At 32.1% G+C, this 17,359-nt stretch overlaps 1 protein-coding gene across 2 annotated transcripts in view; it reads right to left on the reverse strand.

The window, feature by feature from the left end:
* LOC111032974 (Down syndrome cell adhesion molecule-like protein Dscam2) overlaps nucleotides 1-17,359 on the reverse strand; it is a 65,704-nt gene that overhangs the window by 1,759 nt on the left and 46,586 nt on the right. The window contains exons 12-28 of one of the 2 annotated variants that reach the window (XM_022313484.1): nucleotides 15,885-16,004; nucleotides 13,558-13,731; nucleotides 13,332-13,482; nucleotides 11,544-11,815; nucleotides 9,278-9,569; nucleotides 9,015-9,190; nucleotides 6,926-7,066; nucleotides 6,665-6,823; nucleotides 6,313-6,430; nucleotides 5,555-5,736; nucleotides 4,253-4,525; nucleotides 3,491-3,675; nucleotides 3,115-3,364; nucleotides 2,365-2,508; nucleotides 2,138-2,281; nucleotides 1,172-1,291; nucleotides 274-413 (exon numbers count right to left, since the gene is read on the reverse strand). In XM_022313484.1, the coding sequence (XP_022169176.1) occupies nucleotides 274-413; nucleotides 1,172-1,291; nucleotides 2,138-2,281; nucleotides 2,365-2,508; nucleotides 3,115-3,364; nucleotides 3,491-3,675; nucleotides 4,253-4,525; nucleotides 5,555-5,736; nucleotides 6,313-6,430; nucleotides 6,665-6,823; nucleotides 6,926-7,066; nucleotides 9,015-9,190; nucleotides 9,278-9,569; nucleotides 11,544-11,815; nucleotides 13,332-13,482; nucleotides 13,558-13,731; nucleotides 15,885-16,004 (3,041 nt within the window). Of the gene's footprint in view, nucleotides 1-273; nucleotides 414-1,171; nucleotides 1,292-2,137; nucleotides 2,282-2,364; nucleotides 2,509-3,114; nucleotides 3,365-3,490; nucleotides 3,676-4,252; nucleotides 4,529-5,554; nucleotides 5,737-6,312; nucleotides 6,431-6,664; nucleotides 6,824-6,925; nucleotides 7,067-9,014; nucleotides 9,191-9,277; nucleotides 9,570-11,543; nucleotides 11,816-13,331; nucleotides 13,483-13,557; nucleotides 13,732-15,884; nucleotides 16,005-17,359 lie in introns of both variants that reach the window. The other variant, XM_022313483.1, reaches the window with a different exon arrangement.

The raw sequence follows: 17,359 nt of genomic DNA on the forward strand, positions 1-17,359 counted from the left end.
AAAAAATCATTCGCTTATAATTTTCAGTCAAAAAGAGGGGGTTCTCAATTGAAAAATGGAAGATTGCATCGCCACAGGATACTCCTTAAGTAGGTAGTCCAAAAAGTATCGAACATTTGAAAATATGGTCTTTAGGTAAGATTAAAAATTCTAAAAATCAGAATTAGAATAAACGTACCTACTACTGAAGGGAAAAATGGGGGTGAGCATGCTTAATAAAAATCACCCTTTATATTAACTATAATGCTGCCGATTGTCCTCCGAGTTACGTACCTTTGGCGGGTGCGAGGGGGGTGCATAATTTTCGTGGACGGATTGCTGCCGGAGAGTGAGGTTGTGCAGCATTGGCATTGACCCGCGCTGTGTCTCGTCCACCGGAAATGTGGCGTACGGCGATATGTCGGCCGACGTCTCTGTTATTATCACATTGTAATTTTATTAAAAATATCGTAAAAACGGTTTAAAAACCAGCCGGCACACCACTAGGGCGACACCCGTGGATTTGCTTACATTTACCCTCCTTTTTGGCGACTCGTTTGAGTCCCAATGCTCACCCGTGTCAATTTTGCGCACGCGAATTTTCAATAGGTGCCAGCGATAAATGAGCCGAACGTAGGACTCGTTTGCGTTCACAAACTGGTATACCAAAAGTCTACCAAAACCCAAAAGTGCTTAAAAAATAATGTTTAAAAGACCGTTTTGGTAACAAAATTCGATATTTTAATTTCGATAAGCCTCGTTAGTATGTAGTAGAAACAAGATTTTTTCATTAAAATTAACTTAAGAAGTTCCTCTAGACAATTACGTGTCAGATTTTTTTTTCAAACCTATAATTTTTGCATTTGAAATCTTCAAAAATTCAAATAAAATAGACAATAATTATAGCGTACAATATTAAATCTCATTCCTAATTTAGACTAGTACTACCTATAGTAATTTGTAACTTTCAGTACCTAATAATGATAAGATTTATCTTAAGAGGATTTTATAATCGCACGTGTTGTCTCCGTCTCACAAAGCAATTAGCAAAAACCGTTGAAAAGAAAAACAACCTTGCACAGTAAATGTCCCCCTCTTAACAGCGTGTAAATTTATCTATAGTAGTGCAGCTTCCGACAGCAATGAATTAAAGATTCCCTATTGTACATACGACGGTTGACATCTCACTTACCAGGAATTTTTTCGGAATTGGACAGTCCCACTTTGTGGATGGTCGCGTAATATTTCTGATTTTCCGCACTCCTCCTGTCCCGCGTGTCTGTGGCACTCTGCGCAGGAACGCTATTCCGTTCTGAAACACATATTAGTGTGTCAAGTGTCAACGTAAATATAAGAGGATATAATGTCCAACCAAGATAACACAGGGACTGCCGTGACACGATTGATATTTTATCATGAATCCAGGCTTTATAACTTCTGTAGTTCGTTAACTATCTAATCAATATAACATGATTTAACGATAGTTTTATTGACTATGGAAATAGGAGACTTAGATGTTTATGCTTATTTAAAAATAACCCATCGAGTTATAGAATTTAAAATGTTTTTAAAATTATTGATATTGATGATATTATACAATAATTTGGTACCTACTGTGTACATGGTTTAAAAAAAAAAAATACCATTACCATAACAATTAATACCTACTATGTATAATTTCTGAGATATTTCCTTATAACATAATGTTTATAGATTATATTATATCTGGTATAGATAGGAAGGCGCAAAATATTATTTTAGTTATTCACGTACTAATTAACAAAGGAGATAAACTTTCTTAAATTTAGTTAATATTTTTTCCATACTATAAAATGTATTGATATAATATTATGTAGGTAGATTAGGTACTTGTATACAATGCATATTTACAAAATGCATTGTAAACCTGTAGGTAAAGTTAGGTTAGGTTTCGTTTTGTTTTATTGAAATTTAATTGTATTTGATGATTATTTCAAGTACTTAAAAAAATTATTTGAGTATTACTCAAATATAAATATAGTATTTTAAAAGTATATTCTACATCATTAAATATTGAAGGGATGGTCGTATTATTTCAATAATAATATGATTATCGTCTAGCGATATCGACAGACATGACAAAAAATATACAATTGAAAGTGATTCGTTAATCACGTACTTCTTTTTAAGCAGACAAAAGCTGTGCAAACGACCGCCAGAACGGCGACGAACGTGCCCAATACTGGAATAGCCATTTTCATGTCCATGTAGTAAAACGGACGAGATATTTGACTCTTCTCGACCAGCTCTGGTGGAGGCTCTTCTGCAAAACGGACGGACAAAAACGGTTGAATGGAGTTAAAAGAACGACAAACGATTCGCCGAAATATCGGGCGAAGGCCTCACCTCCGTCTTCGGTCAGCGTGAAAAAGTAATAGTCCGCCAGCGTCGACCCTGCGGCGTTGTGGCCCTCGACTTGCAACTGGTACTCTGTGGCGGGCATCAACCCGGTTATCGTGAATTTCCTCTGGTTTCTCAGGTTATCGGCGGCTGAAACGGTTATTACAAATGTTTATGTAATATTATTATAACAGTTAAAAAATGTTATCCCGCAACGACAGCGCGAATTATATTCGTACACAAAAACATAAGTTTATACTTGATAAAGGCAAAAATGATATGATAATAATTCTGATAAAATATAATCAAGTGAATACCTGACTAAATAGGGGACAATTTAAAGGAATTCGAGATGAGGTCTTCTTTTGATCTAATTTCAACAGTCGGCGAAGAGAGAAGTTAATAATTATTTAAATGAGAAATTAATTAATACGGGGGGGGGGGGGTTAATCGAGTATGATGTGGAGGAACCTTAAAATTGGGTTCCATAACATTTTTAAGAGAGATGATAATAAAGCGATGGAACTCATTCGATCAGCAAAGATACCAAAATCATATTAAGAGATTTAGGGATTAGTCTGCATGTGGAGCACAAGGTAAGTTTAATTAAATGGGCGGCAAAGCGTATAGGAATCGGTGATGGACTCTCTCTCGATTGCTAAAGAATCATTAGTAGCTTATGAGGGATTCCATTGTCGCATGTATACTAGGTTATAACTTATAACATATGATAATATTTTGGTGGTATACACTCACTTGTGGTCCAGTGTGGTTGCAGCATCGGTCGGTGTCTGACGACAAACCTGTCGATCGGGCAGTCGTTGTCTGGCCAAGCTTCCAGGTTCAGGCGCAGGTACGTGGAGTTGGGCTTCAGGAACAGCGATTTTTTTGGCACCCCGGGCCTGCCGCCTTTCGTCTTGGCCGTCACTACGACGCTGGGCGTGGAGCTGCCCACCTTGTTGTTGGCCACGATATGCGCTTGATAGGTCTGGCCGCACGCCAAGTCCTGCGGACCAATTAAATTCATCATTTTTACCGTGCTTGTACCGTTGTGCCGACAGTTTGTCGTCGTCGACAAACTCCTCGAAAGGAATTTTCAAGGAGATTCGAAAACCGGGACGAACACACTCACGTTCAGATAGTACGACGTTGTGTGTCTCGGGATCGACACTTGTCGGTACGGGCCCCTGGGGTGCAAGTGGTACGTCATGGTATAGCCGGTAATCGGAGCATCGCCGTTGGACGACAGCCTCCAGTGGAACACGAGAGTGGAGCTGGTCGCACGAGCGGTGTACAGAATGGGCGGTTCCGGAGGTACTGCAGCGAAACAATATTATTTATATTATATGTAGGGCTGGAATGGTATTTTCAATTATTTGATACCGATACTATCCGGTATTTGTTTACTACTGGTATATCAAAAGTATTGTTGTACCGATATTGAGGTATATTTGGTAGGTAACGATACGGTAGCGGTCATATATTATATATTATTATTGATGGTAAAAAAAATGAAGTTCCCCTACTCTATCATTTCATGATTAACATGTTTCGGAATGAAACGAGATTTTTTCATTAAAATTAAAGTAATACTTGGTGAAATTAATAAAATGTTCTAAAAATTACTCGTTATGAATGTATGATCTCGATTTATAATCATAAAAAAAACATTTTATAAATGGTTTTAAATTTGTTTTTGAGACTTTAAAATCACATAGTTAATACCCGGTAAGTTTGTGATATTATTTAGTGATACTTGATTCAGTGATACGGTCAATTGTTTGTGGTCCTCTACACTGCAAACTTCAATCGGCTCGAGTTTTGGTAAACACAAAGTTATGAACATTTTTTTTAAGAGCTGCTTTATGCCGAAGAAATGTCACTCCAAACTCACCTTGAACGATTATTTGATAGATTATTGCATCGGCTCCGTGTATGTTTTCCACGTGACACGTGTAGTTGTCGCTGTTCGATCGTTGGAGGGACGTGATCGTCATGTCACCATTTTCCGTCACTTGCAAGTTGCCATCCCAAGACTGAATGGCCCTATAGCTTTTTAGCCACTGCCTCTTGAAGGCAGGTTGTCCGACGGCTGTGCAAGGCAGTTTTATGAACGTCCTCCAGGGTCTCTCGATCAGACCGCCAAACGAAACGGTTTTCGCCGGAACTACTTGGGTGACAACACAAATGGTAAGATTTAATATTGTAAGTCATATTAATATTATAGAGCTGAAGAGTTTGTATGTTTAAACCCGCTAATCTCAGAAAACTACTTGACCGATTTCAATAAAAGTTATATCAATAGATTGCTTGAGTCTTGGAGGGCGTTTTAGCTTAGTTTTTGAATCCTTAATTTTTTGTTTATGTTAATTGTTACCACTATTCTTACAAAAATCATTTTTTTTTAAATTGGCATATTATATTTTGCTACCTTGTAAATGTGTTGCTATAGAATATTTTTTTAAATAAAATAAAATAATTTTTTAATTGATTGTTTGTTATTAAAATGTCAAATATCGAACATCCCTATGTTCGTAGCTCATAGATTCAAAAACTACTCGACAGATTTTGAAAAAAAGGTTCAGATATTGTTTTTAGAGACATCTGAAAATGGTAGACAGTTTTTTGGTCACGTTCAGAAATATACCAAGTACCTACAATATTTTGTACAATTATATAAACTGTATAGCTATTCCGACTTTGTGAAGTATACGAAGTAATAGTAATTAGGTATGTTGTGTAAAATAATGCATTTTGGGTAAAGTCATTAGATTTGTATTTCTATCTCTTATTATTTGTGATTATTTCTGTTAAATCGAAAAAAAATGAAAAAGTGGTCAGCGTGGGCTGATTTAAATTCGAAAATGGTTACTCGTCCAACAATTTGGACTTTTATTGCGAATCTCACAAAATTCAAGGTGGACGTTGACACATGTTACTAACTCATTCATATTTTATTTAATATTTAAACATATTATTTACTCTTCAGTTTGTCGGATTTTGGTGGTTTGATTAAAAATGTCTGATTTTTTTTTATTTTGGTTTTTATCAATCATTGTTTAAGTTATATTTGATTTAACTCTTTTATTTTATCACCAAATTGGTCTCGCGCTGAATCTGTCTATCCCTAGATTCTACTACACTTGAATTTCGAATGGCTCATATAGTTATAATATGCATATGATCCTTAGCTTACTTCTGGTTGTCGATAGTATCTGCGTTGTTATTTTTGAGCTCTGACCTTCGCCAATTTTCGTGGAAGCCGTCACCCAATATTGGTATTCCAAGTGTGGCTGTAATCCTTTGGTCTCATATGTCAGATGATGACTCGGCAACGTTCTCTTCATGTGGTTTAACTCTTCTTCGCCTTTCATAACTCTACAAATATCACGTACGTATGTATTGTTATTTATTATATGTGTATAGGTATTTTGTATTTATAGACATAATACAATGTTGTGAAGAATACTTTTAAAACTTTTAACTCTCATCAAATACTCGAATGCTCGAATACTTTTTAAATTTAAAGTTGTATAATATTATATGGTTTTATATTATTTTTAATTATTTGAAGTCAGATAATTTCTTCGAAATATTGATACATACTTTTGATATGTGACAGTTATCACTTTATCAGTAAATACTTACCCACAATGTGATTAATAATTAAATGGAGTGCAGTTAATTTTGTCGTTTCAACATTAACACAATTGTTTTATGTTTAATTAAGATTTGATTGCAGTAATTCGGTATACACCTATTATTATTCACACAGCTAATACAAAATAAATAAAAATAAAATTTGATCTACCCGAAAATAAATATTTATGTATTCAATCGACAATGTGCTTAAATTTTAAAATACAATTTGAATTGTTATACTTAAATATCCAATACTTTACACTTACTAGTATTATGTATATATTGTTATTTACCCAGAACTTATTATGTTACCTGGTATATAAATTGTACCGCAGGAGAATGCCGTTTGAATACTTTGGCGGGGACCAGGCGACTATCAACGATTGTGCGGATGCTACAGCGATTTTTATGTCTTCCGGCGGTCCGGGTGCTAGAATGGTATAATAATATAGTAATATGTCATATTATTTTATTGTTTTTGAGTGACTTCAGACATTTTATTATTTTCATATAGATCAATAATACTACTTTCAATAATTATATTAGGTATATAAAATATTTAAATGTATCTAATTAGTGATAATTTTTTTCTAGGCTTTTTTTCCCCGAATACTATAGGGAAAAATATTAGGTATACTAGAGGTTACACTAGGTATAATCATACCGTCTTGATCGGTGCAACACGTGATCGGCTTAGAGTTTTCACCAGTTCCGATCCGAGTGTAAGCAGCGACTTTTAGTGTGTAATTGGTGTATTTGTGAAGTCCGGTCAGGACGATGGTTAGCGACGGTGTTCTCCGGTTGCCGATTTCGATGTCGTCGTCTGAAATTCGGTTACATTATTTTATGTCAGTACACTATTATTGAAGCAGTAATCGCAAGCCGCAGGTGAACAGATCACTGCACAACAATTATAGGTTCCTACCTCTATCTATGGAGTCGTAAGTGACCACATATCCTTGGATCACTCCGTTCCAGTGTTGCATTTCCGGATGTTTCCAGGACATTTGTAACGTTTGTGAGCCCAGCGACGAACAATGCACATCTAGTGGGTAACTGGACGGCACTAAAATATGGTACGAAAAATATAAATACATATGCACAAGGTGATCATCAAATAAAGGACACTTTTATAGAAAAGCATTAGGTAAAGTTTATGGAAATACTAATTGTAGATAATCAAAAATGTATAGTCATTACAGTATACTTACAAATAACACATTATTTTAGTATGTCTTATCGTAATCATATTAAAGTTATACAACTAATTAACACTTCTCGTTTGAAATTCAAGGTTTAAAGAAAAGAATTACACATTGAACTATTGGAGTCTTTAAAAAAAATTGTTTATAACAACATACATGTTATCTTTTATTAGAATATTTGGGTGCGGATTTGTATTACACAAAAGAGTCAAGATAATACCTATGACCTACATAATATGTAAGTATTTAAGTAGGTGCCTTTTGTTACTTTTGCCAAAATATAATACACTGAAAAGAACATGGCATATTTAACAAAAAAAGTTAATATTTAACAAATTACATTTTTAAAATTGTAATTATATAAAAAAAAGAAAACTATTGGATAGGAAAACTATAATTTAAGTCCTAAATATAGGTTGTTCGAAATTACCTTTTACGATTTGCGACAGATTGAATATATTTTTAGCGAAATAATGATTATAGACTTTATTCAATATTTTTACGAATAAATGAAATATAAAAACACGAACTATAGAATAAAACATGTTACGCACTTATTAGATATGACTTATTATCAGGGCTCGGGACTTTATGTGCTTAAAATCTTAAAAATATACGTATACATATGCACCAAAAAAATATCAAAATATGCGCTTAAATATGCATTTATTTTTAATTAAAAAGACGTTAAAAAACATATCTTGTACATATTACTAAAAATGTATATTTTATACATACTATATTATAAAAAAATTTGGATTTTTTAACACTCCGCATCTTCTTTACCTAGTAATTACAATTTTTATGTTATAAAAAATAATCATTTTATAATTATATTTTATTTGTATTAGTTTGTGTAATCATTTGCTATATATTATAGTTTCTTGTATTGAACATTTCCCTCAGTTTAATCATTTTTACATGTTTTACTGTTTGTACATATTGTATGTTATATTACACTAGATCGACGTTCATATCTATTATCTACTTTAATTTCACATATTTTGCAAAATAAAATTCTTCCGTTTGCTAAAAATACATTATCCCCAAATTCCAAAATGAAACTTCTCAACCGACTAATTTGTGTTTTGTTTTCTTTTGGCATATTATACCATAAATACAAGTGCTAATAATAAATACAAAAAATAACGAATACAAATACGAACACGACAACGATTGACGATACATGCACACGATAACGATCGTAGTCCGTCGATCATTATGTACCAACTACTGGCAAACAAAATAATACTATAAAAGACAGATTAAATAAAAATAATATTGTCCTCAGAGCTAAAAATAAAATGGGTTCCCCGTAACGCTATTGATTATCGCCTTATCGCTATTATTGCCGACAAAATCATGTAGATAAAATTAATTTACTAAAAAATTGATTTAAGAGTAAACAATCAAAAATTATTTTAAAATATGCAATGAAAATCAATAAATCTTAAAAATATGCATTTGTAGAAAAAAATTCCAAAATATGCAAACATATGCACAGTTAACTTTAAAACTTTAACTCCGAATACCACTACACAAATGTTTACCGGATCAAATTTATAGATAGTATGTTTCTCGAACAAATATGCAAATGCATTAAGTCCCGAACCCTGCTTATTATTTATCGGTAAAATATTTAAGAATATGCATTTACTTCAAAATATGCAAAAGTAAAAATGAATATGTTTTATTTTATTTGGGGAGTAATTTTCAATCAGAATTAAGAAATCTGCATTCAAAAATACTATGTAGGTATTTACACAAAAATCTGCTTCCTAAATTTAAAATATTGTGAAACGCATATACCGTCTTCCATGGTTTGCGCAGTGGTCGGTTCAGACAGCGGTCCGTTGCCGACTTCGTTGAACGCTTGCACCACGACCGAGTATCTTTTGAATTTAATCAAATCCGCCAGTATTAACTCTCCACCGTCTTCCCCGTCACCGTACACGGTAGTCATGTTGTGGGCCATGATATCCATGCTAAACAACAAAACACATAATAATTATTTTTAATCAAAAACAGTGAACCTTCATCGTTCGTTTATACTCTCCGTCCGTCCGATTTACCTCGCTTCTACGAAACCGATGTTGTACCCCAACACTATGCCGTTCCTCTGATCCTTCTGAGGTGGTGACCAAGTGACGAGTAGTTGCGTGGACGACAAAGACCGAACTTCGATTCTTGCCGGCGGGCCACTGGGTCTTTCGGGATTGGTGATAGCCACCAGATCTTCGCTGGGCGAACTCCAGCCAGCGTCACCGGCGGCAATCACTCGTAGCAAATACTTGGTGGCCGGTTGCAGCCCACTCACGATTGCTGTATGGACGTTGCTATCCACCTCGGTTGGGTCCCACCAACCTGTTAGAATATCAACATCAATGATGAACAAAAAAACCAATTCAGTGGTAAGAAAACTGTCCCGTCAATGTATAAACAGCTACAGTTAAAAAATAACTATTATTATTATTAGGGAATTAAATGTTTCAAGTTTTTATGTAGTCAATATTTGATATATGTGTAGCCCATAACTTATATTCTCGTCGTCGTTTAGACAATACATACGAAAAACAAAGTTTTCAAACATTATTCGATCGTAGTATGATCGTTCGAAAGTCTTTTCACTTTGACTACCGATATAATGGCTACAGAAACTCCCCTTCATATTTATACTGTCAATTCATTACTTGTTTACATAACATTTTTTTAGTATTTCAAAGCTTGAATAGACTTATACTAACAAATACCAATGATAGGGGCCCGGGGGGTGCAATAATTCACCACATTTTATAAACATTCGCCTCACACCCTCCAAACAACACTACACTATACATTTTTTTTTCAAAATTTACTTTTTTTTCTTTTCTGTTAAGTGTATAATATGCTAATTACAATGCCACAGTTTAATAATAAAATCACAAAAAGCAGACAATTTTATCTTAAAAAGTTAAATCTAAATTATTCAATTTGTATACAAACATAATGAATAATTTGATGAGTAAAAATTACAAACAGTAAATTCTAACTTAACTTATATGACATTATTAGTACCTCTGTCATACATTAACTATATTGCATAAGACTAATAAAATATTTGCCTTATACTATCTCACTCTTATTTGAATATTTAAAATACAAACTAAATATTTAAAAAATGAAAATTGAAATTGAAAAAAAACTGATATTGATTAAACAAAAAAAATTGTATTATAAGCACACTTTTGAAGTCTCGAATCGTTCATTTTTATTTTGTCACCTCACACCCTGGTTGATAGTGTTGAAGAGCAAAAGTATCGTTCTGTCTATAGAATACAGCAGAAGAGGCATGCACATCATGCTCGTCCCCTGAATGCCTTCTATGCGAGTACGATAATATACCTACACATGCGATAAATACTAAACCGTACTTTTAAATTTATTTTCATAACAATTTTGCCCACCTAGTTAATAGTTTGTCGTCGACACTGGTGCTGAGTGTTTACACGTATTTTATACGCACGCGCGTGAATTATTTATAGTGACGAAATTGGTGTTAACAGTGGTGTTAATATGAACAGAAAAAAGTTAAGTGGGTTTCAGTATTAAAAGAAATTTTAATGAAAAGAAAATTGCGCCATTATTACTATTGCTTGTAATTTATGGACGTAATATGAAGGATCTATATCCAAATATTGAGATTGCCCTTCGAATATTTGTCTCAACATCAGCTACTAATTGTACTGCCGAACGTTAGTTTTCGGTGTTGAAAAAATGAAAAACTATTTAAGATCTACTATGTCACGCAAGAAAGATTAAATTCTTTGGCAATATTAACTATAAAAAGTGATTTAGCGTCATAATTAGAGTATGAAGACATTATTGATGACCTCTCAAGAATTAAATCTAGAAAAAAAGCAATGTAAACTGCAAAAACTATCAATAAATCCAAAATTTAAATATTCAAATAAAATAAAATATATTTATTAAATATTAATTAAAATAATAATTTTTTTCTGTTACATTAATTAAATTATGTTTTTCTTATGAACGTTGTTGCTTAAAAAAAATAAACAGAAGATGTTATATTTGAATCAGATTTTTTTTAGTTTACTTGAATGAAAAAATAATTGCATATTAGGTATTGAAAAAATAAATTTGTTTAAGGATATTTTATTAAATAGAAGTTTTTTTTTGGATAGGGGCTGTCAATTGTTAAATCCACCCCTGTTTGTCGTTAAAGGTTCGTCCTGTTATTCTGTTGTGGATATTAAACCTTTGTCTGAACAATATAAGTTTTTGCAGATCTAAAGTATAACTAATCTTGAAGAACCAAAATATTATTGACAAACAACATACCGTCGGTCTTTTTGTGCTGTACAATGTATTTGGACGTCTGGTCGCCATTGTGTTCCCATTGCACATTGATCGTTGTACTAGTCACAGTGATCACTCTCAAGTCATTAGGTCTGTTTGGCGGCTCCTGGACGTACAACTGCACCAATTGCTGGTCTCTGCCGTACATGTTACTTGCCTGACACACGTAAGACCCGCCATCGTCTACTTGTACGTTGCTGATTTGCAGCGAAGCAATAACTTTTTCGCCAAACGTTTGTTGTCGTTCTGTAAGTCTACATAGGTCAAAACACACAAGTTAAAAATGGGTAAGTACCAAAAATATCTTGCAGTGCCTCCGGTAAAATAGAAAGTTTTTAATTTTATATCGGTTTATTATAGCTACAATATTATCACAGTCAATGAGTACAATGCTGTATTACAGTTTATGAAAAATTGGTAAAAATAAATAGAGATTATCAGACTTTATTTTGTACAATATTATGTTTACCTACTCTATGAATATTTAATCAGACTAACTAGAGTAAAAAAAAATAAAAACCTTTTGAAAAGTTCAAATGTTTATTTGTCCATAGTAAAGAAGAAGTTTGATTTGGTATTTAAATAATATTGATTATAAAAGTGTTAGTTAATCTTTCATGTAACAACATCAGATTTATTTTTAATATTTATTTAAGGGACGCATGCCCAAACTATATTCCTAATTAAAGTACGATATTATACTTTATAAATTGTCATAATAATGTATTTTGAATTTTCTAATACATACACTGTAGTACTGTACGTCTATACAGTGTACACAACTTTTTAATCTTTAAATTTTATTTACAGAGAAAATATATAAATCAAGTCTGGTCTTGAAATACAAGTTTGTAAGGCTGAATCACGAGTTATTTTCAGAATAAATATAAATTATATTTTTGGAATTTGTAAAACATGAATATTACACGAAAGAGAGTGGCCTATTCATGAGCAATCTTGACGTTAACTTTCCATATCACTTTCAATGAGAAGTCCCAAACAAACACAATCGTTAATAAGTTGACCTTTTATAAGAGCTCGAGATAATAATTTATAATATACTCTTACCGTATTTTCAGGAAACAGTTATTATATATACAGTCGTTGTATTTTATAATATGTTAGGTATAAAGTCAACGTTCATAGTCTCTCCACATATATACGGGATGTTTCATGGATTGATCAAGCATGTTCACCCAGACTTTTTCCTTTAATAATGAATTTATTCAAATACTAAATTTTGTATTTTGAAATGTACTCAGACTATTTTAAAATTCTTGAATTCTTTTGTACCAACTATTTAAGGTTTGAGTCAGTGGCGATACAAATGTCTGTTTTTCAAGCTTACTCTTTGTACTGTAAATTACTTAATACAATACTATTTTGAAAACGTTGATACACCTATAATTTAAAATTTTAGAGAGTACTAAGTACCTCAGTTATTAAAATGTTTGTATTTAAGATAAAACTCTTTAACAATTCTAAAAATCAAATTTTGAATATTTGCATTATTGAAGAAAAAAGGGGGTGGACATGCTTGGAAAATAACCTTGTATACAGGATTACAATTACTACACCTATAATTATCATCAAATACTTTCCGAACTGTAGAACATTGTATATTATCATGTCACCGTTACGAGAATTGTAATTTTTTTTCTTGAAATAATTTTACAACCAAAACTATTTGTACATATTTTTTTTTTTACATGTACTATTTGTATATTGTGTACGGTATATAATAACAGCTTATATAAGGTGCAGACTTACCGGAATTTGCTCGATGTCATCGTATCGGTTTTGCCATTTTTGAACCATTTTACCTCAATCGGATGGTCGCCCGTCACGTTACACTGCAAAGTGGCCGTGTCCCTTTCTTTGGTGGAAACTGTTCTCGAAGTCGACGAAAACAGTGGCGAAGCTGTGCATCAACGAGGTTATACATTTTAATGGAAACGCCGAAGCACATGTAATACAGTAGCCTGAGCACACTCACATTTAACGTTGACTTGGATCACTTTTCCGATCGCGTTTCCTATACCGTTGGAAGCTTGGCAGAGATAGTATCCTTGTTTGTCTTCTTTGACGTTTTGCAGCAATAGCGAATGATTGCTAAGTACTTTTGTGTGTATTTTTTCTTTTAGTTCTTCGTAATCACCAGATTTACTTCCTATTCCGATACACAAAAAACATTAATTATTAATCGAATCGTTATCATACGAGCCTATAATAAAATCAAGTCCACGTGTACGCGACATTACTGTGCAGAAACGCGAAATACGGAGAAAAAACACCGTTGTTAACAATCTTAAACACATTACTGGTAGTTGCGAGTCGCAAGTAGCATAGAATATTGGTTTTTATTCCTAAAGGAATTTTATTTTTGTAAAATACTGACATTTCTCTTCCCCTGCCCTTAGAAATCTAGACTAAGATGAACGAAAAACATGATATGATTTTTAATTTATTATTATTAGATTATTTAATATTGTTTGCAGTCTTTGCGAGAAATGTATGTGTTTTAAAAAAATATTTGGTATGTGATAATTAAATATAATTTTTAATTTCCGTACTATATGCAGAGCATCAACATAAAATTAAACTGTATAAAGTTAAATAAGTAATGAAAATTGTCAAGTCAATTTTCTGTTATTAAAATATATACGTCCACTCATATTCGTGGAAAAATAAGACGTCAAAATAATATGACAGCTGCAGTGGAGAAGAATGACAGATCTATAGAAACGCTCTGAAAACTACCGCGTTGTACTACCCTTCAGAATAATACGGGAGGTCATTTTTTCGAAAACCTGTCAAAGTTTATATTCGTATGATCATTCTGAATTCTGTCAAACGCGTTTCTGTGTTCCAGATATTTCTCAACAATAGGGTTCATCTAATTTTCAAACGTGCAAGTTCTTTTAAGAAGTCATCAAACCATTATGAACAATTTTTCAGTCTACTGCTTAAATGTAATTGGCTCCTAAACTCAAAATATTTTTGAACATTCTTCTCTCCGAATATACGCTCTGCTGGTTCTAGAAATTCTATCGAATAGTATTCTCTTTCTACACTTACTTTTGTCACTTTTATTAGCGACCTGTCTTTAGAATATTAAAAAAAAATTCTATGCGGAGCAGGTATATGCACAATGCACCTACGTTATTATACGAATAAATAAACCGATATCATTGACAGATTCGTAGAATATTTTGTTGTTTTTAAAATACTGTTGGCTGTTGAGTCCTAATTAATAGAGTGCCATAGAAAATTATACTTATAGTTATAAATGTAGGAATTTTTAATGTGTATTCAACTCTCAAAATTGTAGGTATAGTGAACAAAGAATATATTGGAACTTGGAAGTATGGTTTTAAATTACCATTAAAAGCTTTCATTTCATTTATTCTTTCTCTTTGTTCCATTTTATTAAGGTCAACTACAAAACGTTCTTTTTCAACCCCTTTTTGTTAGTAACTCTTTTTGTAATTTTTCCATACATTTTCTTTGGAACTTCTCGGTAATTTATGTGTATAATAATAATAATAATAATACAAATAATACAATATATAAATCATTTCACCACAAACGGCAAATAATTAAAATTGAAATAACATAAAGCAGCGAGAAATAATCACAAATGTACCTAGTACAAACTACAAAGGTATACCTATAGTATCGGATGGTATTCATTTTCATTAATATATCAGATATAACAAAAAAAAGAAGAGAGATTTATTTAATACGTGATGTATTTACGTTTAGTCCTCGAGCATGGTTTATTTAATTTTTCTTTGAAATATAATTCATTCTGAAAAAGAAATGCCTATTTTTAAATTAAAATAAAATAATAGTATGCATTGAGTAAACGAATGTCCGAAAGTAAAACAAAATATTGTGATTTTTTAATATAGAAAAATTTGTTTTATAATATAATTAATATAATACGATTTATTCAATCGAATAGAATGCATTTTTTTTACATTTTAATCACGAGATGAAATACAAACATTATTGTTTCTTTACTTTCACAGTCTGAAAATAAACGTTTGACTAATGAATTCGTGTTTATTTAATCAAACGAAAAATACATTTTATGCTTAACGGTTATGTCCTAGGTATATGTGGTTACTGGTTTTATACAAATTATATAATAGTCAAGGCAGTAGGAGAGGAAATGTTTTACAAACAAAAATGTAAGAATTCAAAACAAAGAATAGGTACAAACTCCTAGAAATAGGTAAACTTTTTCCGACTCGATAAAAATAATAAAATAGTATTTATAGGTAATGATATTTATTATATTGTGTTCCAAATACTGACCGGTAGCTTTTTTCCAAACGACGGTAGGCTTTGGCACGCCATCGGCTTGACAATCGATGATTAACTGTCGGTTTCTTTCGATATCCACGTCCGCCGGTTCGATGGTCCACTTCGGAGGCACTGTTGGGTGGTAGAAGGGGGGGGGGACAAAAACAGACCATAATGAATTATCGAAATCCATTTCAACACTGCTCTACTTACAATACTTGAAATACCAATCATCACAGACATTTTTATCCGGCCTCTTTTATTTAATAATTATTACACGTCGCGGAATCGGCAGCGGTAGGCGAAATTTGCATACCGTAATTACTGTACTCCACTGCAGTCGTGACGAAGGTAAGTACAATAAACGATTTTAGTTTCAGTACACGCCACGAAGGCTTCACAATAATACATGTTTTCAAGAACCCGAGTGGCGTGTAAAATGCTTATTGTATAATATGATATTATATTATGTATATGTGTGGGTACCTATATAATACCTACCTATTCCTCATCGTGTGTTTTATAAGCTGGTATTTAAGAGGAAATTAAACGTTTTCGATTGAATGTTTCGAACTTTGATTAGGGCCTGGAAATGCGTTTGTACGTTTTTCGAAAATATAAAACAGACATGAAATTATCAGTTTGAAAAATGATATCACTAGCGTGCGTGGAAATAAAGACAATGAAAGCATCTTAGAAAAAAATATTTTTATAATATTGTATTTATACATACCATATCTATATAAAATGTTGTCTAACTTTGCACGTTGCTTTTATTTTCACTAATGTATTAAACGACTGTTTACAGTGTAATAAAATATGTTCAACTAAATGTAATCACTTAGATGGAACTTAAGAAAATTGTTGAAAATGCGACCGTTTTATTTTCACATAAACACCGCAGAAAATATTTTTCAGTAAATTTAAAACACATAAAATTGTAAAATTAAACTTTACTATACGAATATTAAAAACTGTATAAAACTATACGAGACATAAATAATGACATAGGTACTTACTAGTTTTTTCATAAAAATTGTAAGGAAGTTTATATTGATTTATTTTAAGTTTGAAATATGATTAATAAATAAAGAAGACTAAAATAATTTTAGTTTTTCGAAATAACATTTTGTAACCAAAGAAATTAAAAAGTAACGTTAATTAAACGCAAAAACAAATAACCGAAGAATGACGAAAAGATTCATCTGTAATCATTAATTTTAAATTAAATAATATTTGATATATATTGGACTGTGTTCCGAATATAATTGAATCACTCTCTATTGAAATTATGTATAATATATATTATAATATTCAATATTGTCCTTGCGGTTAGATTTACTGTAATTTGGAAACGAAATTTAATAATAATTGCAAAATCTAATTATTCTATTTGACCTCCACAATATGGTCGTGATTTCACGAATACAATATGAGCAGACTACTTTTCTGAGTGTTTCAATTTAGATGTACAAAAAAATCTAATT

The sequence above is a fragment of the Myzus persicae genome, unplaced genomic scaffold (assembly GCF_001856785.1).
Source record: "Myzus persicae strain clone G006 unplaced genomic scaffold, MPER_G0061.0, whole genome shotgun sequence".
NCBI classification, from domain to species: domain Eukaryota; kingdom Metazoa; phylum Arthropoda; class Insecta; order Hemiptera; family Aphididae; genus Myzus; species Myzus persicae.